This window comes from Fusarium flagelliforme (genome assembly GCF_020744385.1).
Source record: "Fusarium flagelliforme strain FIESC 12 MPI-CAGE-AA-0113 chromosome Unknown B0J16scaffold_5, whole genome shotgun sequence".
NCBI lineage: Eukaryota > Fungi > Ascomycota > Sordariomycetes > Hypocreales > Nectriaceae > Fusarium > Fusarium flagelliforme.
This window is the reverse complement of record NW_025763507.1, coordinates 3,283,241-3,305,931: the sequence shown is the minus strand read 5'-3', so window position 1 is coordinate 3,305,931 and position 22,691 is coordinate 3,283,241. Positions and strand designations below refer to the sequence as shown.

Here is a 22,691-nt window from a genome sequence, read left to right as displayed (position 1 = left end):
GACTCGAAGGTGTATTTTTCATAGCCCTTTTCTTATATGACAGTTGTTTTGTCTGCCGGGGTCTCTCGGTTTGGATGTGAAGTATGACCAGCTGGCAGGTGCTAGTGGTGTCCGAGATATCAGAACCAGGTCCAGCCATATTCATGCAGCTGGTTGACTGTCAATTTTATACCCGACAGAAGACTAGGGTTGCGATGTCCCACTGGTAAATCCGAGATTGCAGCGCGCTTAGTCCATGGAAGGCCAATGGCGGGATCATTGACGTTGATCAGTATAAGTCTGATTACCGTCAAGTAGCATGAGCTTAGTGGGGTTGACATTGACAACTAACTCTCTATAATAAGACTCTTTTCGGCTTCCATTAGTGATTTCATGGCGACTGAGAATTTCAATATCATGATGTTGGTTTACGTGTTGAGCCTTTGGCAAAACAAATCTTTCAATGAGATGACAGCTGCCCACATTAAGTCGACGAGTGTCGTTCAATGTGAAGCTATTCTCAAGTGGGATTAGCTTAGCAGAACCAAATACCTGGATGTTGAGGGCCAAGGGACCAAATTCATGATGTCATATGTCCTTGAACCAAGGGACGAAAAAACATGGCGTCACGAACCTTTGGACCCTTGATACAGGGTAAACGACGTTGAACTGCGTTTATGAGTCGGCCATGCATGCTGGACAGGTTCGGTATTCAAGGCGCATTGAAAAAGAAGAATAGAAAAAGATCAAAACATGAGTCATCATTTCAGTGGTCGAAGTAGCATGAGGGTTCGGTGCTGTTAGGGTGTCGATTGATCTGTCGTGGAGAGGTCTACAAACGATCTAAAATGACAACAACGCAGCAAATAAAAGAGCGCACAACACAAGACAGTAAAAATAACCAGTTATCTGATCCAATCCTCACGTATGACTTGCAGTACAGTAGATCATTACATAACAGAAACTCACAAGATCATCTGCAATTATGGTAAATTTATCTACGCATCATTTGCAATTTCATCTCCAGCTGTTCGCCTCTGGAATTTGTTATCTGACGTTATCTTATCAGATAAGATACATTTCCCCAGACATGATCGTCATACACTCCACGTTACTTGTACCAGATGGTGTCAGGAATAATTCCCCGACAATTGTCTGAGGCAGTGTCAACATCGAAAATGTATCAGCTGGACTTCAGAAATCTTCCTTGATGACTCCGGGATTCAAGGTGATGACACAAAGCCGTTCTTGGCTGCTTCACACCGCCGAGACATGTCACCAACCAAATGACGACAAGGACAGCCTGAGCGCCCAGAAATTGGTTTTCATTGGAAGACATGCCTTTGCAGGATTTCTGAAGGATTGTGCAGTCCCGTCCCTGGGTGTAGATCATCCAAAATAACCCGTTGCTTCCGGCGTCATAGAAGTTTACCCTTCGATGCATACTTCGGTGCATACCTTAAAACGCCGCCATGTACAGTACCGGTACCTTAAAAACGTTAAAACGCTTATGCTTACGCGGACATTTTGTATTTGTTAGAGTCTAACACGGCTGTGCGACACGGGAGATGGCTTATTCCTCGCCACGTCGACGGATCTCCCACATGCTCAGTTTCACCCAAGACAATTACTAACATAAGTCTCGGCGATTTAAGTGTCTGATCCTTTGTAGCCTCAGATCAGACTTTCAGTTACCAATCAGGCACCAAGAAATGCGAGATGATGCTTGAAAAGAGGCTTGTCTTGGAATTCCAGTCTAGAGGAACGTGGCTTTTCTTGTTAATTGTTTAGTAAGAAGAGGACCACGCGGACTGAAATGCCAAGAATGGGCATACGTCAGCTTGGGCGTCATTGAAATCTACAAGTGGATAAGGGTCTTTTTTATCTTTCGGATTTAAGCCAAGACTTTTGTCAGCATCTCCGTCTCATCCCACCTCTACCTTTACCTTCAACTCCATGGCGGGGTCCGGGTCCCGGACTTGCCGGATGATGTAGTGTATCAGAAACAATTTAAGCTTAATTCACGGGAATTTACGACGAACAAGCTTATTTGAGACAGGAACAGTAGAGATTCAACTATTCAATAGCCATTCAATTGATTAGATGTTAATTGCAAATAGACAGTATGATGGGGCTCTGATGTAATAAACAAACCCCCAAAAGAAAACCTGCGCTGAATCTGACTCCATAATGGAAGAACCTCGCGCTCTCGGCTCCCCGAAGTCTTGTGAAACACACAGAACTGCACGCACTCTGACGAGTCCCAAGTGGCTCAGCTGCCTTGGAATAAGCCGATCCCGCCCAGTCGACTTAACGTCTTGGCTTCGCTAACTGGCCAAGACAGTCCCTGTGTCATAGAACGACATGGGGGGCGACCCTTGCTTTGGGAACAGAACATGATATGTATATGTTTAACCTCCCCAATTCCAGTGCTTGTTTCAGAAAGATCTGCTTTTCTTTCTCATCGTGGAAAGTGAGCAGCTATGAGTCTCCTGACCTTTTTATTATTGCTTGTCTTGCAGGTCTTTCAAGTGCAAGGTATGTCATGCCAAGACATGTTAGGCCTGGTCCATATTTACTGACATCACTGCCCCCAGCACATTCAAGAGCTAGAGACACCGTCGATAAGTCTGCCGCTATTGAGAAGCTTGAGTTCTCGCAGGATCCGCATACTATTGGTGCTGCATCTTCATTTCAAGTCGAGTTTGAAGTTCCTTATGAGCGTCAACGGATTACGCTCAACTTGCAGCCTTCAAGACATGTGTTAACGCAAAACACGAATATTGAACATGTCAAGCCAAATAAGAAATATGGACAAACGTTGGACCTCAAGGGTTCTAGCCCATTGTTGTACAAGGGAGTCGCTTGGGTGAATGACGATGAGAAACAAACGCGACGAAGGGTAGGATGGGCGCGAATTATGGTGCGATACCGAGAGGGACGACATGTGATTGAAGGTACATTTACGAATGACGGCGCTTATCACCATATTTCTCTCGACTCGAATTATCGACAGACACGACGACTTGATAACAGCAATCCCAAGGAAGCCAAGCGAAGAATGACAGTCTGGAAGGAATTGGTGGGTCCTGAACATGATGCCGTTCTTAAGCGATCTGCGACAGAGAAGCCATCCTGTGGAGCCCATGAATTCAACCCAGAGCAGTTCGCATTCGAGGAAGCCGAGAACTACGAAGGTATGAAGAAAAAGAGAGATGATTCTCATCCTCAGCTTGGATTCACCCGTCGACAAAACCCCAGCGACTGGTTCGATCCAGCCAATCATGTTGGAGATACAGACGGTTGTCCTTCATCGAGACGAGTTGCCTTGGTCGGAATCGCAGCCGATTGTTCATACACAGCCGAGTTCGACGACATGCAAGACGCTCGCGACAACATTATTTCGATGATCAATGTTGCCTCTCAGGTTTACGAGGACACATTCAACATCGCCTTGGCGATCCAGAACCTGACCATGTCCGACCCGTCCTGCCCCGCTGACGCACCGAGCTCAATGCCCTGGAACCTCCCCTGTACTGCCAACGTTGACATCAACACCCGGCTCAATCTATTCACACGGTGGAGAAACAGGATGCGTGATAACAACGCTGTTTGGTCTCTGTTGACGGCATGCAGAAGTGGCTCAACGGTTGGTATCGCTTGGATCGGAAGTCTCTGCAATAGATCGGGAAGATCTATCTACGGCGGTGGAGGTACAGCATCCGCAAACGTGGTCGTTCGTACAAGCAATGAATGGCAGGTTTTTGCACATGAGCTGGCGCATAACTTTGGAGCCGCTCATGACTGCACGTCCAGCGAATGTAGCAATGGATATTCCCGCTCAGACGACTGTTGTCCGCTTAGTCGCTCAACATGCGACGCGCGAAACCAGTACATCATGAACCCGCAAAGCAGCCCAGGCATTGAGGAATTCTCACCTTGCACCATTGGAACTATTTGCACCGGTATTGGAGAGGAGCACATCGACACAAGTTGTCTTGTATCCGAGAATGACGTGCCAGATATCAACGACAGTCAATGCGGTAACGGAATTGTCGAGCCTGGAGAAACATGCGACTGCGGCGGTTCAAGACGTTGTCCCTCTGATTCCTGCTGCAACCCCGAAACATGCCAACTGCGCAACGGCGCCGAGTGCGATCCTGTCTCCGACGGCTGCTGCACTGAAGGATGTCGCGTCGCAGACAGCGGCCTCGTCTGCAGAGAAAGTACGGCTGACTGCGATCCCGAAGAGCGCTGCGACGGAAGTTCAGGCCAATGTCCCATCGACGTACAAAATTGTACCGACGATGATGACTTTGGTGGCGATGGCAGAAACTGGTTTGATCGAAATCGCACAGCTGTCATCGCGACAGCTGCTTCAGTTGGTGGTTTCATTGTTCTACTCACCCTGTGTTGTCTACTCTCATGTTTGAGAAGGAAGAGGAAGGCGAGAAAACAGAAGGAGGCAAAGTTGAGGAGTATGAGTGATGGATCGAATCCTCCGTCTTTTGATCAGGCGAGAGAGACCACGCAGATGCCGACTGCGCCTAGGATGACACATAGATATACATAGTTTGGACGTTTTGTTTGGAGTTTTGGGTGAGGCGTTTTGATGGATAGATATGAGTATACGATACAATTGAATGTCATGAACCTCCATAAGATATTTAATGAACGAAATTCCCAAGTCAAATTGCCCGAGATGCTGATTGATGTATGTTGTTTACATGTAATTGGGATCTTCAATTGAAAGCATGCTTTCTGTAACGGAACCGAACGCCACACTGGTTCGTGAATCTTGTGATGGCATCTCCCTGGAGACCGACCAAGGCACAAAGAAGACGAACAACTTGAAATAGCGCTGTCCACCCAAAACCAAAAGAAAACAGTAACATCCTTTTCTCTACTCTCCTGTCGTAGTCAAAGAAGACCTTTGAACAGCATCATGTCCACTTCGTCACCTCAAGACACCTTCCCGTTCCTATCGTTGCCGCCTGAACTACGCCAACGAATCTATGGCTTTTGTGGACCGCAACACGAGCGCTTTGACATTTATTACTCCACCGCATCAGACGACCATGAGCACTCGGTTGTGAGAGACCGGGAGCAACGGGTTGGCCCCAGCTCTTTCCCTCAACTGCTCCGAACATGCCGTCAGATAAATAACGAAGACAAATCACTCTTGTACCGCAATAACGTCTTTGTGTCTTCTAGGATCCTTCTCGCCAGACCATGGCCTAAAATGAACTTCTTTGGGCCCGAATCACAAAAGGAAATCCGACATATGTCGTTCAGGCTGTCCTGGCCTCATATCGATTTGAAAGAAGATATCTGCCCAGTCGACGAGTCACGGGCAAACATGCTTGGATCCTTATCGACGCTGGAGCTTGTCGTCGCAAATACTTTCCACATTGGGGATGTAGAGGAGGAACCTCACCTTTTGCAGATTCAATAGTTGAAAACTTTGAAGGATAAGCTGGAGGTTATTAAGGGCCTTGTACCTCAAGAAACGAAGATTATGGTAGATGTGAATGGAGACAGGCGGCTTATCAACGAGTTCGAGCAAGTTATCCCAAACCGTTGCATTTTTGGAAGGCTTGAGTCCGGAGATGAGCTGTTCCTGCGAGGAGAATGGACGCCTGCAGTACCCCATCACGATGCGCACCGCCTGTTCTTCTGATCAAAACATACGGCGTAGAGTGACTTGTGTTAGTTCAAAATTGGGGTGAGTACCTTCCCTTGGGCCCCGGTAGATTTTGAGTATACCTAACCGCTTTTATAGTTGCTTGTTCCATGCATCGAGAGCCGTGAAGATTTAGTGACGTTAATAAATCATACATAATTAGTGAAGATGGAAAATAATTAGGTTGGAATTGGCAAAAGACGATTGTTATAGTAATATTAAATCGAAACCATCTTCAGGTTCAGTCCCACTAATTTATAGGTACATGCAGTGAAGTAACAGACTGATTAACTCTTGTTAATATTTCTAGTAGAACGAGACTTTACATTAATGTGACAGTCTAAGTTACTACAGGAGGTTCAGGAAGTGTAGAGGAGGGGGCGGAGGAAGAGGAATCAGTCAGGGTATAAAGCGTTAAAAGATGGTTGGAGGGTATAGAACAGCGCCTACGTCTCATGCTGGTCATAATACCTCCACAGATCAAGGTAGAATCTCCAGGGCATGGGAGATTGCAACGTTCATCAGAGACAAATTCTGTTTCAGAGAGAGAATCCGCCTTGTAACAAGACCTAAACAGAGTCAATACAGGAACTGACATGAAATGACAAGTAGACTTACTGCTCATAGACACCGATGTATTTGCTTCCAGTAGCAAGCCCAATGCATTTCTCAGTTGTCATCTCTGAGTTAGTCGCTACCTTTGTAAATGCTAGATAACCCTTTGAAGAGCCTAGACAGCCTGTGTAGTCATAAGTACCAATATGCTCAAGATTCCTTATCGCTGTAGAAGAAGGGATCGGTGCTGATGTTCCAGTGGTTGTGACAGGAGAGCTTGTGGTACTGGGAATTGATTCTGTGATTACAGTGGCCAAAGTGCTAATGGTTGATGTCTCGGTAGTTGATTCGTCGAAGGTGATTGACGCTTGGGATGAGGTTGTCGCCTCTGAGGTGGTGGTGATGGTGTTGAAAGGCTCTGTGATGATAGTAACTATGGTAGACTCCAGAGAAGATGACACAATAGCCGATGTGGATTCCACTACAGAGTCTAATGATGATGAAGGTGGGAGTTCGGATACTGGAGATCCCTTGATAAGAACATCGTAACCATTTGACTGCGCAGTCGAAGTGAAGTCTGCGGCTAAAAAGCAATTGCCGCTCAACTGTTCGAACAGTGCAGCACTACAAATGCTATCGACGTCGCATCTCATGATACATTGTTTGAATGTATCTCCTAGGTAATATGCCGAATAGATAATCGGGTTGTTCAGGGAAGTATCACATTCAACAGTGTACTCGTATGCAGAGCCAGTATAGGTACCGTCCATCTCACTGCATGATTCAGCTACTGATAGTGCACCTGAACAGAGAAACAGGGGAATGGCCCAGAGTGCCAAGTGACTATTGAATGACTGCATGCTGAAGGTATTCAGGAATAGACCATACAACGAATAGAGTACCAAGTGATGAGAGTAGAGAATCCGAAGTTATAGGCCTACAGTATGCCAAGGGGCTTACAGCCCTTCTTAAAGGAGCAACTACACAGATTTTAACAACACACTAAGATTAGCGCTGTAGTGGTTCTTTAACTCCTTTTTTTGTTTTTAAATTAAGTAAAGATCGTGCGATGGAGCTGACAGATTTAGGTTATAGTCTAGACTGTTGTATATCCACTCTAGCTTTCGTAGACTCTATAATATCCAATAAACTACGAATGCTGAAGCCACATTGACTTACAATCAGCTATATTTCAGAAAATGGAAATTGTGCCGGGATAAGCAGTCAATAGTCTAGCAGACTATTGATTTCTGATACCACATTGGGCGATAGGATTGCGGTAGCGTTAAGGCACCCTGGCTAGCGGCTTCTAACCGGCCCTAGGACTGTTTTATCCGTATTGACACCTACACTGCTATCGATCTCACTTGAGGGCCTGGCTGCGGCTGAACAGTTGAGGCCAAAGGACAAGGTTGTAAGTAATTATAGATTTTATCCGCCTCAACGGTTCAGCAGCTTCACTTACTGACTTTTAAATGTCCCCCCTGCCCCAGTCGGCATTGGCGTCGCTTTGCTGTCATTGGATGAAAAGGAGAACAAGGAAAGACGCAACAGCATCCATGTTCTTGCTAGAGATGATCTGATTGACTCGGAGTTTTCTCAGTTGTAAGCTGCAGCTGGATTGCCACCATAAAGCTGGCTACGGTGCGGTGGCGGCGTGAGTCTTGTCGAAGATGGTACTGTTGGCCAGTCGCCTTGATCCCAATCATCTTATAATCCTACGAGGTCAACTCCTATCTTTGCTCGTTTGGTATGTCGTCGTTGTTACCCAGTAGTTAAATAAAGGCACCGGTCACGTTTGACTCCCATGACGAATCGAGAAATGTTAATGAAATGCCTCTGTTGACGACAGCACACTTGACACCCCAAGGGAGTGTCATTAAAGTGAATTGAAAAGAGCACATGCGATTTGCGTTTGTGCAAATATAAGTAGTAGCATAAGACGATACAAACAGGGAGGATCGAATTCCTTGAAATATGCAACCTTGAACAGTTTGCATCTAACAGCCCCGCCTATAATGGCAAACGCGACTGCAGAGCAGTGTTTCCGAGCAAAAACAGGGAGATTGTCAGCAAAACAGTGGCCAACAAACAAATAAAAGCTTTTGCGTGAATGATGCAAGTCACTTGCGAGAATCAGATTCATCAGCTTTCTCGTGTTGTACATGTGGCAAACACAACTTTTTGACTCTGTCATTCACGCAGTAGGCTGGCCATAACCCTCCCCAGGCATCATCCCATGCGAGTTTAAATAGAATAATTATTCCTGACCAGAACATCAACCAACAGCATCCGTCTCTCTCTATCAACTCAGGAGTTCCCGTATTGAGGACCGTTGCCCATCACAATGTCGACTCCATCGTCTGGAGGAACCTTCCCGTTTCTAGCATTTCCGCCTGAATTACGCAACAGAATCTATCGCTTTTGCTCTCCACAAAACACGTGCTTTATAATTGGCGGTGGAAGTTGTATGAGAGCTCCGGATGAAGAAGGCGACATCCAGGCCATTTCAGGTATTGAGCACGATACGACTACTTCGTCTGAACAGAACCCTGGTCCGGTAGGACCAGCCACGTCTGCACACACTGACCTCCGAAGCTCTCTCTCTCAACTCCTTCGAACGTGCCGCCAGATACACAATGAGGCGAAAGTACTATTATAAAGCAACAACTCGTTTCATTTTTACTATGGAGCGGAGCTGAAAATGTTTCCACCAGAATCCCGAAAAGAAATCCGGCACATGGTACTATTCCTAGACTGGGATAACCTTCATTTTTGCCTTCCCCGACAGGAAGATCGGTATATTGAGACATGGGCAGAGTTGCTCAGTGGACTATCCACTCTGCATCTTATTGTAGGACCCAGCCCCAGGCCTGGGTGTTATCCGAATGGTTGGCCTGAGTTGTTGAAGAAGCACCTAGAGTTCATCGACCAACATATCCCTCCACATTTGGAGGTCGTGGTAGACACGGACGGGGAAGAATCTACCAACCAACTGGTAGACGAGACAATCTCAAACCACTGCACCTTCGAGCAACTCGCTGCTGGAGATGGGGTCTTCAAACGAGGGAAATTGTAGATCTACTACGACCGCGATTACGACTTGGACTTGGACTTGGACGAGCGTTCGTCTGAAGACGATGACTTCATCGATTATGATGACCCTGACTATTATTTGTATTATCATTATTGAAGTTGGAGACAAATGAAAGGACTTGAGGGTGGCTAGCGATGGACGAGAACAGTTCACAAGGGCGAGAATGCTGGACACTGTTGATTAAAAATTTGTAAACGGTTGTGGATGACGCATGCTAAGCTAGTTTGATTAAGTTAGCGAATTCGATTTATTCTGGAGCGAGAATCTGAGAATACCATACAATTGAATGTCATGAATTGTATGAAAAAAAAAATTTATATTCAAGACTGTCATGGTAGGAATGGTATCGCTAACAACACAACGCCACCCCTCACGACTCAAACGCCTGTCATTCCTAGTAACGCGATCTGTTCAAACCAAAACAAAAGCTAACAAGAACACTTTCTCCTCTCTTCTCCTTAAATCATACCTTCCAAAAACGTGAAGAATATTGAACAGCAGAATGTCGACATCAACTTCACCTTCTCAAGACACCTTTCCCTTTCTGGAGCTGCCGCCTAAACTACGCCAAAAGATCTACGGCTTTTGCGCCCCAATCGGCTACCGCTTCGAGATTGATCCAACAATACAAGAGCCTGGCGAGCAAGCCTACTTGAGGGACAAAGAGTACAATCCAGGCACTCTCACTCACCTTGTTCGAACCTCCCATCAAATAAACAATGAAGCGGCACCACTTTTGTACCGCTGCAACACTTTTGAGATTGACGTCTATATCGATACGCAATGGCATAAATAGAAGATTTCTGAGCCCTACTTACAGAAGGAAATCCGCCATGTCACATTGATGATCGAATGTCGTAATCCTGAGGATCCAAAGGATCCAGACACGATCGATCCGATGTGGGTAGGCTTGCTTGGGGGACTGTCTATTCTGCAAATTGTCATACAACACCCAACGTCCTTCTACTGTTTAAACGGCTCTCTGCCAGTAGTATTGAACGACGCCGAATGGAACATCCTCTTAAAACGAAGGATAGAGGTTATCAACCGCCTTGTGCCTGAAGGAATTGAAATCATGGTAGATGTGGATGAGGATGACTCCCTGACCAAGACGGTAGAGGAAGCTATTCCAAACCGTTGTACCTTTCGAGAACTTGAGGCTGGGTATGATGCGTTTCAGCGATTCAAGGACCCTAATCGCGGTTTCGATGACTACAGTGGAGATGAGTACAGTGACGATGGTGTGGAGTATCTGGACTTTCGCGATCCCGATCTTGATGATCCTGTCTTGCAAGAATTGACTCGTTTAACTCTGGCCGCACTTCCGAACATCGGTCCCAATGATCCTGACCTCCCCGATATGGTTCGTTGGATTCGAGACGGACGAAATTCAGAGGAGCTATCAACGAACGGTTGCAATTGACAGGAGCGCAAACGCGAGACGAGACTGATTGGAAACTTTGTAAGCAAATGAGTTTTATTTTAAGCTAGTCTGGTCAATCTTATCAACTTAGTTACTTGGTGCTTGGGCCGTTGCAAAGACTGTGGATAGTGTTACTTCGGACCGGGTCCGATGGCTTAATGTCACGTCGGGGGTTTTCCGTGAGCCGTTCGGAGACGCCCCTCACGATCTTCATGCCCCACGTGAGTCCCTAAATGCTGATGGCCACATCAAAGTCGCCGGCATTAGTATTGATAATGGCAAAAATAACTTAAGTTACCTGGGCTACCAGCAAAAATACTTGCCTACTTGACACTTTTATATTCAACAACGATGGCGTCCCAGAAACATCCCGACTTTGACGAACTACCCCTAGACAAAAGCGGTCCTCAGGGCAATGCATGGGGTCGCTGGGGTCCTGATGACCAGCTTGGCACCCTGAACCATTTGGATGATGAGGTGGTTAGTCAAGCGGCTAGGGAGAACATCAAGACAGGGACGAGGCTGTCCTTGAAGTAAGTAAGGCCACCAGTTTGATGATGGAAGCTAACCATGGAATAGTTGGTCTATGACTGGCGCGTCAAACCCGAAGTTCGCACGCAAGAACCTTGAGTTGAAGCTCATCAACAAGGCGCCATTGAAGCATGCGCACGATGATGAGGTAACCTGCCCAAGTTTGGATGATAACAGACACTAACGTCAGTATTAGTGGAGCTTCAATTCGCAATGTAGTTCTCAATGGGATGGGTTTCGACATTATGCCTATCAAGAAGAGGCAGTGAGTACAATTGGAGACCTTTTGCAACGCTTCTGACTGACCCGATAGCTATACTACATGGGCCGCAAAGCAGACGAGTTTGCTGCTTCAGATCATCCCAACAGTATCCATCGTACGTGCACCGCTAGTTCGACTCACATTCCGCTTATTGACAATTTCGCAGATGTCTCAGAGAAGGGAATTGCGGGACGCGCCGTCTTCATCGACTGGTACTCCTGGGCTTTCAACGCAGGCATCCAAATTGACGGCATGACATCCCACGAAATCCCCTTCGACCAAATCATCAAAACTCTCGAATACCAAAGCATGAGTCTCGACTCATTCCGAGCCGGCGACATTATCGTCATTCGCTTCGGCTACCTAGCCCAGTACGAGAACATGGACAGCACCAAGCGCGAGCACCTCAACGAGCTGTACAAGACTCAAAAGCCGGATAATATCGGTCTAAAACCCTCCAAAGAGCTGCTGAAGTTCCTTTGGAACACCAAGATCGCTGCTATTTGTGGCGATGCGCGATCGTTGGAGGTTTGGCCTTGTAAGGATCTTGAGTGGCATTTGCATGAGTGGCTCTTGGCGGGTTGGGGCATGCCGATTGGTGAGTTGTTCTACCTAGAGGAACTTTCGAAAAGGTGTAAAGAACTGGGACGGTATACCTTTTTCATGTCGAGTTCGCCTATGAACGTAAGTTAAGCTGCCCTTGTGTAGCAAAAAGATATGGGTGAAGCTAACTGGAAAACAGGTACCGGGAGCTGTCGCAAGTCCACCTAACGCTCTGGCGTTTTTCTAGACCGAATAGTATACATAGATCTAGGAGAAACTTAAAGTCTAAAGTTTATTGAACATAATTGAACATATTTGAGAACAATAAGTATGTTCCATGGGTCAGAGTGTGAAGCCACGCGTGCCATTTTATGATGTGAAATGACCGAGAACTTCTGAGCATCTCAACAGAGCCAGACCTATTGCACCACCAAATTATCTTGCTTCGCTCCACAATGATAGACCTTTGTAAATCCACAAAAGAGTTTAGAAAGCGCATCATCCAAGCACATGGCGGCACTTTCGCTCTCCAAAAGATACGTTGTTCAAATGGCGCAAGACTTTATTCACTGCGCGCCTCTCTGAGATCCTCCACGTCACCTTTCATGAACAATGGCACTTTATCCGCCTCCACCTAACTAAACAGCGCGTTTTCCCTACGACCTTTACAGAGTGTACTTGTACAGAGGACTCTTCTCTCCCATAGCGTCCAACTCCTCCTGAGAATACTTCTGGCGAACTTCCACCTCCGAAATCTTGGCTCGTGCCTTGTTCGATCGCCAAAGACAGAACTCCATGAACAAGGCGCAGGAAGCACCCAGACATATGATACCGAGCGCGGTACCGTATCCGGTAGGGTACTGAGGCCCCTCTCTATCGAGGAAGATGTTGGTACCAATGATACTGCCAAGGTTTCCCGCTGCCAGAAGCCAAGCAAGGCCAATGGATCTCTTCCAAGATGGGGCGAGGTTGTTTCCTGTCCAAGCAGTGATACCAGGCAAAAGCGGGTAGATACCGATTTGAGCCAGGATCACACCGATATACATAGCTGGAACATTGTTGCCGACATCCTTGGAGTAGTTGAACAGCACAGCCATTGCTATCAGAAGTACCGACATGGGTCCAACGATAAACGGCATGCGCCAAGCGAGGCGATCCGAGAATTTTCCAGTTAGCCAGGCGGCAATGCCACCGCACACATACGGGGGCATGGTAAGTAGCTGAGCATTAGCAGTAGAGAAGCCAAGCTGTTTAATAATCTGCGGCATGGTGAACTTGAAGGCGGCGTTAGGAACAGAGTTTGCCCAAGCCAGAACGACACCGAGCATGACCTTCCAGTCCGTCATTGTCTTGAACAGCAGCTTCCACGAGAACCTGTCACCCTCCTCAGTATTTGCTCGGACACCAGACATTCGAAGACGCAAGTCGATGTAACGTTTTTCGTCATCAGACAGCCACTTCGCGCGTTCGGGAGTATCGATGATGAGTAGCGGCATAACTAGAGCAGCCGCTACTGTAACGGCTCCTTCAATGAGAAAGATCCAGCGCCAGCCAGCGATACCTCTCGCACCATCCAGACGGGCGATACCAAAGGCAAGAAGACCGCTGAGTGCACCAGAGAAAGCCGAGGCAGTGTAGAAGATGGCCAGTCGTTGTTGGAGCTCGTGACGCGGATACCAACTCGAGACGATGAAGACGGCACCGGGAAAGAAACCAGCCTGGCATTGGTTAGTTGATTGTAAAGAGGTTTGCTGGGTTTGCCTACCTCAAAGACTCCAAGAATGACACGGCATGCTACGAGACCCTCGAAGTTCTGGACGACGCCCATGCATGTCATGACGATACCCCAGCTAAGGACTAGGAATGAAAGCCAGATGCTGGGGCGCACCTTCTTGAGGATGATGTTGGAAGGGACCTCTACCAAGTGTCAGTAAAGCTGATGTAGCCAGATCGTTGCGGACACCTACCGAAGATGATGTATGGGACAAAGAAGATGGTACTAGCAATGTTGTACTGGTTGCCAACAAGACCCAAGTCCTTGTCCATTCCCTCGATTTTGGCATTTCCAATATTTCCTCGATCGATGTGGGCAAGTAGGTACAGAACAGCCATGATGGGAAGAAGTCGAAAGTCGATCTATATCGGTTAGCAAGATGTAAAAGTCGAGAGAACTTGGAGACATACCTTTCTTACGACCTTCTTGCCAGCTTTGCCTTCCCATCCGCGCATAAAGTCCGCATCTTCAGGTGATAGCCCTGAGTAAGCATCGGGGGCATGTTCGATGAACTTGTCGTCGACCTTCATAGGCTCGACGCCTTTGCTGTTATTCTGATCCATGACGAACTATACAGAGTGAATGACAAGGCCAGATGGTCTACATTGGGATGCTGGGATGCCCAGTACAAAGTCATATATACACTCGAACATCCCAGTCTTTTGCACTCATCGGATCTCCTCCGACGATGCCCGTCCATCCCCATGGGGACCCCGCATCTCTCTTGATCTCCCTTGTACGGCTGAAAGATCTTATCCTGACTCGTACGACGGTACTCGAGTCAACTCCCATTACCCCACACATCGGTAGCGCTAACAGGGAGACATTTGTCAAGGGCGTCGGGATTTTCCCGATATCCATGAAACGATTTAGGTTTATAACTCTACCAGTCGCTTAGCACTAAGTGTTCAATGGCCGAGATAGCCGGCAATGTTTCGTTCCTATGCGGAATTATCTCCAGTCAAAGACGGTTCGGCAAAAGTCCGGGCTAATGCTATTTACTCAATCCTGTTATAGGAAATGTGGTTTTTATGTCACCTTTCCTCTTCTTATTTCGACATTCAAGGTGGTGCTTGTACACAGGTAGTCTTGGTTGTAGCATCCAAGAGGCGGCATATTGGTAGTGGCCGCTAAGTAACTAGGAACGCAGATATCTTAGTGCAAGGCTATAGTTAAGGTCTCCGGGCGTTTAGTTTGTCTATACTGGGACTCAAAGCACTATGTAATTTTTAAATCCCATTCATGACAAGGGTCATTGCAAGTTGTGGTTCAAGATCATTGACTGAAGGAGCCATGGTAACATAATACGTCGACGGTAACCAATTGGAAGAGTGGAACTGCGTCCACTCTTGCCCAGTGTGCTCGCAACCATAACCCATACCAACTCCGAGACCGACGCAGCTCAAGGCATGCACTCTACACCGTAATTCATCACCATCAACACCAGGGTCACACCGGACGTATTCGTGACGAGGGAGCATGGGACTAGGGTAGCCTCGTATACGAACCCAGCGGCTGCCCAAACCAGATTCTGCGCATACTGGGGAACCTTCTATGAGCAAATGACCAGTCCTGGGCTCGATTGTCAAAATGGTCGGTTTCTGCACGGTGAGATATCCTACCATCCACGAGTAAGGAGCTGAGGTATGAGCGCGTATTTCGCTACCGTCCCAAATTCCACCCCTGGCGAAGGCTTTGAACATAAAGGGAGCTGCAGACGATGTTGTGGCGGGAGAAGAGCTTGTCATAACAGAAGAGGCTGACGTCGTGATTGGCAGTGATGCAGAGTCAGTAGTGAGCATTTCGGTTGTATACGTTGTCGGGGCTTCTGTGTAGGAGGAGGCAAGGTCTGTCGTTGTCGATACTGGGACAGTTGTAGTGGTTTCGACAGATTCCGTTATCGATATATCAAATCCAGTTGAAGTGAACGTGGCAAAGTCGATCATCGAACTACTCGTAGATACAATGGCTGGGTCTGTTGACAGCGATGAGGGTTGTGTTTCGTAACCATGAGCCATGATAAACGTCGAAAGACTATCGAGAATTGGTGTGGTTGGAGACGTCAACTCGCTTGCTAAAGTTGTCGATAGCTCTATCAAGGAAGCGGATGTTGATGTAGAGGTGTCTTCCGACAGCGATGACGGAAGAAGGTAGATGGTCTTGGTCGAGAGGCTAGTTGACAGAGTAACATCGTTCTTTGCTTCCCCTGACGTAAAACTAGCGGTATTCGACCATTCAACAGAAGTTGTAGAAGGCCCTACCATGAGAGAAGATGTTAAAACAGTAAAAGATGATTCTAAAACGGAGGACCCTCAGAGATCAACCATTAAGTTCTCCAGTAATTGATGAGACCCCTGAAGCTTTGACCGTCTTTTGCTTGCTTTTATTGACTATCGAATTGACTATTGAGAGTCGGGTCATTGACATCAATTCAGATGGGTCTAAATTTAACATAGTGCTCGGCTCCAGGCGCTATTCTGTTAGTGCTCTGCAGTTACTCTTTTAGCGTTATCTTCACGACCCGTAGTCAAGTAGGGGCCCAAAGCGAGTTCCTTCAGCGGCTACCGTTTATCGTTTAATCAAAAATTAGCAACGCTCTCCTCCCATCATACAATGCAAAAAATAAATCACAGCACGTTATCCAGCACAGATACTGCTTAAATTGCAGAATAGTAGTCGTTATCCTACTCTGTTGACCCTAGGTGCGAAAGCTGACGAGGTCTACTGAATTTGCATGATCAGACTTAGAGAGTAGTTGTCAAAATCTTCCTCTTCCTAGCTATTACACAACAGTCAAGCCCTTTACCACGGCAATCATGGCCGTCTGAGGAAAATCACACTAGCCCGATTCTAACCAAGGGCTTTCTAGTTCAGTACCGTCTTGAGCCAGTTATGAGAGGGCGCCACCTCACTTTCCTTAGAAGAGGCCCCATCAGCCGTATTGCGTTCAACATCACCGGTATACTGTGACAAGATCAAGTCCGCAAACTCTTTTGCCATGGTGTCCACTCTCGAATCCGTGAGACGCTTTGCCGCCATTCGATGGTCTGCAATGGCACTATTTATGGCATTCTCGGGATCAACGTGATGCGCACCAACCGCACGTAATTCATTAACCAAGGCAACGGCCGTATCCCTTTCAATCACGCCTAGCTGAAGGGCGAAATACGAATTTGCCTTGGCTATCGCCAAGTAGATACGGTAGCGTATGTATGCCTCTTTCCAGAAGTTGAAGCAGAGCTGGAAATAGATCTTCCAGTCCGGGTCATTGGTGTTCCATAGGGTTGCACTCATGATTTGAAGCACGGCGACCGTGAACCAGCCATTATCAGAATGTCGACCGGCTTTAGTCAAATACCAGATGAGTAAACGTTTCAATTGCCGCATAGATGCCATATAGATCGACGCTGGGGTGCAGTCTCTTGTATTGAAGCTCTTAAGTCGTGTGTGCGCCGAAGTATATAGAAACGGTTAAAATAATCTAACAATGGTGGCATGGTAGAGCGCACTACATTGATAAGCTTCTCAATTCGGTTTAATAATAGAGCAGTCACTTACTGAAAGAAATAGACGTGAGAGACACTGTCCTCATTGCGCTTCATTCTCAAATCGAGCGCAGTCGCCCAAACAAGAAGCTTCTGGTACGTAGATTCAGCAAAGGACAGGGTTACCCTTTCCGATAACGGCACAGGGTTTGTAAAATCATAAACATGGCCAAAGTACTGGATCATCGGCCATAGCTTGTACAAGTTTGTTATGCTCTGTCCTAGATAGTTCGGTACTGGATGGGGTGGCCAAACCAATCCACCACTGCGTCTGTTTGTGTCGCCAGGAACAGGCAGTGACGGTGGATAGGCAATTGGATCAGCAGCAAATTGAGTAGAGTAAAACCTTTTCCCCGTTAACTTGCGCAGTCAAATGGAAAAGAGGGTATCAACTTACGTTAACCAACCGTATGGTCCCCAAGCGGCAGCTGCTGATGCTCTGAACTTGTCCGGAGGGAGCTCGTGAAACGTTTTGAGTGTCTCATCGCTGACCCGGGTTCCAAATAAATTCATCCTCGCTGCCATGGCCCGAATATCCGCAATTAGCTGCAGCATGAAATCTTCGCGACCACCCATACCGCTAGCCATTGACAAACAAACCATCGCAGCTAAATTGGTAGGGGAATCGCTATACCGTTTATCTTGCCACAACAATTCAGCCTCTCGCTCAAATGCGAGACTGAGGGCGGCTGACTGAACATCGAATGCGGTAAAAGATTGCTGTTGACAGTTGTCAGTCGAGACACAGGAAGTATTTAACCAACAGGACAATTTACGCATGCGATTGACATTATACTTGAAATGAGGAACGTCGAACAATAGTCACTGTTTCGCTGGACCATGCCGTCAAGGAAAAGATTTATGTCAAAGCAAGCAAATAAAGGGAAGTGAGACGTGAAATAATGAGATAGAATCCTTGAAGCAAACGTATTGTCAATAGGTATCTTGCTCCAATAGCCCATATCGACAAGTGCGAGTCGGGGATCACAAAGCTGCCATTCTTGTGAAGAATGGACAGTGGCCACAGGCATACTGCTTGTGCCTGTCTCTGCAGCCGTTGAAGGATCATGCTGGCTGGATTCGTTACGGACGGACGGTTGTTCCCCGAGCCAAAACCAACCGTCGATACCTATAGACTTGAGATCTAGTGGTTCTAGTGGTGGATATGCGAATGGATGGCGTGCATTGAGCTCAAATTCCATAACTGACTCGGTCGGAGGTAATATACCATGAGTTGTGCGGAGTTCAGAAGGTCGATACAGTATGGGTTGTCTGGCTTCAGCAACTTGGGTTTCAGATAACCCAGACACTGCTGACTTCAACCGATGAATAGCTTGGAAGGCTTCATCATTAGACATGGTCCGTAGGCGTTTTCGAAAATCCCTATAGTCGGCAATTTGTTGTTGGAGACGGAGCCCATGAGTTATCCTGGAGTCATCCTCATCATATGAACATGACAAAGATCTCATGACACATGAAGCACATGCTGGTCGTCCACTGTCGCACTTCCCGTGATGCTGTCAGTTTGTATAGAAGACGACGAAAAGAAATAATGCAGATAGTCATACGTGAGTTTTGTTCAAATGACAATGATTACATGTAACAGTTACTGCAGTGCGTCTTAATGGCCGCCCTCGTTATCGAGGCTCGTTTTCATGTTGTCTGCCATGGCCATCTGCCTCAAGAGGTGTTGGCAACGGTTGTCTATGAGGACTCATGCTGTGGTGGTTGATACGAAATCGAGATGCACCTTGAAGAGGCTGGGCCGAGAAAGGAAAAGGCAAGCATGTGCTGCGTGGCGGCACGCGGGTTGAAAAAAGGGTTAATAGCACTTCTGGAGGACTAGATCTCAATCAAGTGTCAACAACTAGTTAGTCTACGTCCTTATGCGAGTTGATCGTTGTGCAACAAGCGCGTGACAAGTCCTCGTTAGTGCCATCTTGGAACGACCCGAATTGACGTGGAAATCACGTCATGCACGGTTCAGCTAGAGGCCTCTCAGCCAATCAAATGTACGTGATAGATATCGACCCCGCACGAGCTCTTATCTGCACGTGCTACTGTACTAGACTGAGGGTACTTGGCGCTACTGCTGATTCCGATGTACTGTAGTATTATGTATCCACTTTCTTGTTGGCCAGACATCCCTATCGCAACCTGTACAGTACATCAGGGCTTGCGATAAGATTCACCGGGTAATTACCACTTCAGATCATATCCTCGCCCACGATCGGAAAGTAAGTTACCCTGATTGGTTACACTAATACACTCGAGCTCTGTTCATTTAGACTAATCGACTTGAATGGCTTGGGGATCGGTGCACCCTTTGCCACCCCGTGGATTTCCTCCCAGTCTCTATACTATTGGATCGGAGTATACTCCGGAGCAACTGGCTGTAGCAGCCATCGGATGCCTGAGGCACCAGCTACGCTGAAGTACGCCGGAGTATCAAGTGTTAGTGCAAGACTGAAATTTATTACTCAGCTCTCTCTTCCATAAATTACCCTTCAATAAAGCTTTTAAATAGCAATAAATTCTAGAGTTTAAAATCTATAAACAATACTATAGAAGTTAATATTTCATTTATTCTTTATCTTGGTTTTATTCTTACTAATATTCTGTAGAATTAGAAGTAAGGTAGATTTTAGTAGCGGACTACCATCTAATACCTACGCGGGATGTACTTAGGAAAGGTATCTCTCCACAATCTCTGCATCAGCCCAATGATCTTTGTTTTGAACAAATATTATCTAACCACTGCATACATACACTCCTGGAACGAACAACTGTCTCCTCACTCTCTCTTCTATACAATGAGCAGAAATCATAGGCCACTATTGCCTATTAATTCTTCGATCCCGGAAAGTAACCAGATAGGTACGCGCCCAAGAGAAATTTCACCCAAAAGACCGTACAGAGGCGCCGGGGCATGTGATAGATGTCGGTCGAAGAAACTCCGTGTAAGTCAAACAGGTGACCCTCTTGGTTTTTTTTCTTTCTTCTCCTTTCTTTTTTCTGGCAATAGTCTATGCAATCTGTCTTGCTTTGTGATATAAAAAATCGTTTACTGACATTTATTTTTACAACAGTGTGATCGTGGTCGCCCAAGCTGTAGTTTATGCCTGAAGCGCAGCCTAACATGCGAATATGGCATGTCTCAGAATTCGATTTCAGCAAGTCAGCATAAGAAGTCCGCAAGTATCCTACACAAGCTCATCACGGGTCCGGAAAATGAGGCCATAGAAAAGCTGAGGAGCCTGCGAGGGGGTACAATCCCCTCCTCTGATCTGTCCCTAGATCAATCCCCAAGTAATAGTTTAGATCGTGCCATGTCACCACCTGGTTTCTCTGCACTTGAGTCTGAGCTCACCGCTCGTCATCAAAACGCTTACCCTTACCTTTCCCCTGTCGACGTTTCCAACATTGAGCTAGAAGCTTTTGCAACGCTTGTTCCAGGCCCCATCGGAAATGGGGCCATGGCCGAACTGAATGCAGCTGCCGATATGACAAACGAAACTAGCATATGGGGTCCAGCCAGCCTTCCAACGACACAGGATGACTTCCGCTCTCTGGATATGAGTTACTGGACGACTATACCTATAAGTAATGAACTGGCTACCACAGTCATAACAGCGTATTTGGCAGAAAACCATGCCATGTTTGGCCTCTTCGACGCTGAATTGTTTTTGGACGACTTACTGGCAAGAAAGTTAAATTTCTGCTCTGCATTCCTTGTGAACTCAGTGTTCAGCTGTGCCTGCGTAAGCTCTTTCTACAAATGAAGTCTAACTCCTATGCTGATCCGTAATAATAGCTCTGGTACTGCACCATTGACCCCAGCTTGTCCGTCTTGAGCAGCGAATTCTTAGGTGCTGCTGAAACATTATGGCTCGCTGAACGCCGGTCTGACTCCCTGCTGAATGTGGCAGCAATAATGGCAACCGGCGTTGCATGTGAAATCCAAGTTAGCAACATCCGTGTTCTTGAGTTGTTTGAAGATGCGCAAGGTATGGCTGAGCGTTTGGGCTTATTTGGCGTGGAACGTTGCAGAAGAAATGCTACCGATTGGCAAGTCCTTTCTGCTCAAGTAAAGAGGCAGACTGCACAGGTCGCCTGGGGGACCTACAATTGGTTATCGTACGTATGCCTCGTTCTAGTTGTGTCTCGCCGTCTCATAATATCTTTGACAGACGCAATATATATTACTTGCCAATTAAGCCGATTTCTTGTCCTCCTACGGTCCCAATTCCTGGAGAAGACCCTTTTCAAGTTAGTGAAAAGCAGTTGATCGGTAAATCTTTCGGGGCTCTCAGCAGACTCTGGATTGTTGTTCAGGAAGTCGCGGCAGTCTATTCTCTCTACCGTCCAGCGTCCGAAGGGGCCCTACCTCTCTCCTTCGTTGAATCCAGATACCAGAAGCTGCTCCGGTGGGCAGATACTCTCGATGAAGACTTGGTCCGAGGAGAACATATTTCTAACCAAATTCTCATCTTACAGTAAGTGTGTCCCTATTTTTGCATTCTTTAAGAAGAACCAGCTCATCCGAACTATTCTTAATCTGTGTTGTATAGTATTTTATTTCATTGCGCCGTTATCGATATCTTCAGGCCCTTCTACCTGAGAACACCAGCCCAAACACTTGGCTCCTTCTCTTCCCCTAATAGCTCTGCTACATTTGTCGTCCGGGCATCTGTAAACCAGCTTAAACGGATACTACTCAGATGTTATGTCGAACGCCATAGCATAATTAGGATCATGCTTACCGGAACCGCATTGTTCCATGTCTTCAATCAGATACTAGAAGACTTCACATCGGACAGTAATTGGGATATACCATATGCAGGTGGTGAGTCTGCTGGCAACGATGATGTTGATACTCATCAGTCAGAAGGTATCGATGACTCAGACTTGCACTTTTACCTTGTCCTTTGTATTACACAATGCCAGCAACTTGCTATATGCTGTCCAGTTTATGTATCAGCTGGTCGTGGTCTGTTGGGAATGGCATTGCAAGTGGGCGCCCTATCGATTGATGAGGCTCTCGCATTGGCTACTTCGCTACAGTCTTGCTCTAGTCGTCACAATGCAGCAGCACTGAGAGGCGACTTCGGCGATTTCGTTATAGATTTCAATCTGGCGGCAAAAGTACCAGAGGAAGCGAAGGTTAAAGCCGTCGCTACACGCTTGGGTGAAATGATCTTACTTAATAACGTCACCCAGAATGGCGGATTTTATTCTCTCTAAATCCTTTAATCATGTACCCAGTAAATAGAAAAACTGGAATATACGAAATCATAGC

The 22,691-nt window shown here is 46.7% G+C and overlaps 10 protein-coding genes across 10 annotated transcripts; 6 read left to right on the top strand and 4 right to left on the bottom strand.

Annotated features, from left to right (window-relative positions):
• Nucleotides 1-2,462: 2,462 nt before the first annotated feature.
• On the top strand, nucleotides 2,463-4,552 carry B0J16DRAFT_401703 (Metallo-peptidase family M12-domain-containing protein; the record flags this gene model as incomplete). Its single annotated transcript, XM_046132592.1, has 2 exons — nucleotides 2,463-2,517; nucleotides 2,577-4,552. 2 exons carry the CDS (start codon nucleotides 2,463-2,465, stop codon nucleotides 4,550-4,552), a joined length of 2,031 nt encoding a protein of 676 aa, XP_045981824.1.
• Nucleotides 4,553-4,924: 372 nt separating this feature from the next.
• On the top strand, nucleotides 4,925-5,659 carry B0J16DRAFT_386447 (uncharacterized protein; the record flags this gene model as incomplete). Its single annotated transcript, XM_046131573.1, has 2 exons — nucleotides 4,925-5,398; nucleotides 5,450-5,659. The coding sequence occupies 2 exons, from the start codon at nucleotides 4,925-4,927 to the stop codon at nucleotides 5,657-5,659; spliced, it is 684 nt and encodes a 227-aa protein (XP_045981823.1).
• A 232-nt stretch (nucleotides 5,660-5,891) lies between these two features.
• Nucleotides 5,892-7,158, bottom strand: B0J16DRAFT_163980 (uncharacterized protein). The gene is made up of 2 exons (XM_046122268.1): nucleotides 6,281-7,158; nucleotides 5,892-6,231 (listed from the first exon to the last, which is right to left on the bottom strand). The coding sequence occupies exons 1-2, from the start codon at nucleotides 7,075-7,077 to the stop codon at nucleotides 6,003-6,005; spliced, it is 1,026 nt and encodes a 341-aa protein (XP_045981822.1). The 5' UTR covers nucleotides 7,078-7,158; the 3' UTR covers nucleotides 5,892-6,002.
• A 1,406-nt stretch (nucleotides 7,159-8,564) lies between these two features.
• Nucleotides 8,565-9,296, top strand: B0J16DRAFT_322123 (uncharacterized protein; the record flags this gene model as incomplete). The annotated part of the gene is made up of 2 exons (XM_046125683.1): nucleotides 8,565-8,730; nucleotides 8,935-9,296. The coding sequence occupies 2 exons, from the start codon at nucleotides 8,565-8,567 to the stop codon at nucleotides 9,294-9,296; spliced, it is 528 nt and encodes a 175-aa protein (XP_045981821.1).
• Nucleotides 9,297-9,816: 520 nt separating this feature from the next.
• B0J16DRAFT_386445 (uncharacterized protein) lies at nucleotides 9,817-10,737 on the top strand (the record flags this gene model as incomplete). The annotated part of the gene is made up of 2 exons (XM_046131572.1): nucleotides 9,817-10,080; nucleotides 10,135-10,737. 2 exons carry the CDS (start codon nucleotides 9,817-9,819, stop codon nucleotides 10,735-10,737), a joined length of 867 nt encoding a protein of 288 aa, XP_045981820.1.
• Nucleotides 10,738-11,088: 351 nt separating this feature from the next.
• Nucleotides 11,089-12,345, top strand: B0J16DRAFT_401691 (uncharacterized protein; the record flags this gene model as incomplete). Its single annotated transcript, XM_046132591.1, has 6 exons — nucleotides 11,089-11,270; nucleotides 11,317-11,416; nucleotides 11,465-11,533; nucleotides 11,582-11,645; nucleotides 11,697-12,214; nucleotides 12,273-12,345. 6 exons carry the CDS (start codon nucleotides 11,089-11,091, stop codon nucleotides 12,318-12,320), a joined length of 981 nt encoding a protein of 326 aa, XP_045981819.1. The 3' UTR covers nucleotides 12,321-12,345.
• A 301-nt stretch (nucleotides 12,346-12,646) lies between these two features.
• On the bottom strand, nucleotides 12,647-14,410 carry B0J16DRAFT_401689 (major facilitator superfamily domain-containing protein; the record flags this gene model as incomplete). Its single annotated transcript, XM_046132590.1, has 4 exons — nucleotides 12,647-13,791; nucleotides 13,839-13,990; nucleotides 14,041-14,209; nucleotides 14,258-14,410. The coding sequence occupies 4 exons, from the start codon at nucleotides 14,408-14,410 to the stop codon at nucleotides 12,739-12,741; spliced, it is 1,527 nt and encodes a 508-aa protein (XP_045981818.1). The 3' UTR covers nucleotides 12,647-12,738.
• Nucleotides 14,411-15,076: 666 nt separating this feature from the next.
• Nucleotides 15,077-16,111, bottom strand: B0J16DRAFT_386442 (uncharacterized protein; the record flags this gene model as incomplete). The annotated part of the gene is made up of 1 exon (XM_046131571.1): nucleotides 15,077-16,111. One exon carries the CDS (start codon nucleotides 16,109-16,111, stop codon nucleotides 15,077-15,079), a length of 1,035 nt encoding a protein of 344 aa, XP_045981817.1.
• Nucleotides 16,112-16,712: 601 nt separating this feature from the next.
• On the bottom strand, nucleotides 16,713-19,295 carry B0J16DRAFT_416459 (uncharacterized protein; the record flags this gene model as incomplete). The annotated part of the gene is made up of 6 exons (XM_046133590.1): nucleotides 18,961-19,295; nucleotides 18,169-18,897; nucleotides 17,790-18,112; nucleotides 17,406-17,738; nucleotides 17,334-17,355; nucleotides 16,713-17,282 (listed from the first exon to the last, which is right to left on the bottom strand). The coding sequence occupies exons 2-6, from the start codon at nucleotides 18,859-18,861 to the stop codon at nucleotides 16,713-16,715; spliced, it is 1,941 nt and encodes a 646-aa protein (XP_045981816.1). The 5' UTR covers nucleotides 18,862-18,897; nucleotides 18,961-19,295.
• Nucleotides 19,296-20,142: 847 nt separating this feature from the next.
• Nucleotides 20,143-22,636, top strand: B0J16DRAFT_373851 (uncharacterized protein; the record flags this gene model as incomplete). Its single annotated transcript, XM_046130557.1, has 6 exons — nucleotides 20,143-20,352; nucleotides 20,482-21,153; nucleotides 21,207-21,529; nucleotides 21,583-21,888; nucleotides 21,964-22,238; nucleotides 22,362-22,636. The coding sequence occupies exons 1-6, from the start codon at nucleotides 20,206-20,208 to the stop codon at nucleotides 22,634-22,636; spliced, it is 1,998 nt and encodes a 665-aa protein (XP_045981815.1). The 5' UTR covers nucleotides 20,143-20,205.
• Between the last annotated feature and the right edge of the window lie 55 nt (nucleotides 22,637-22,691).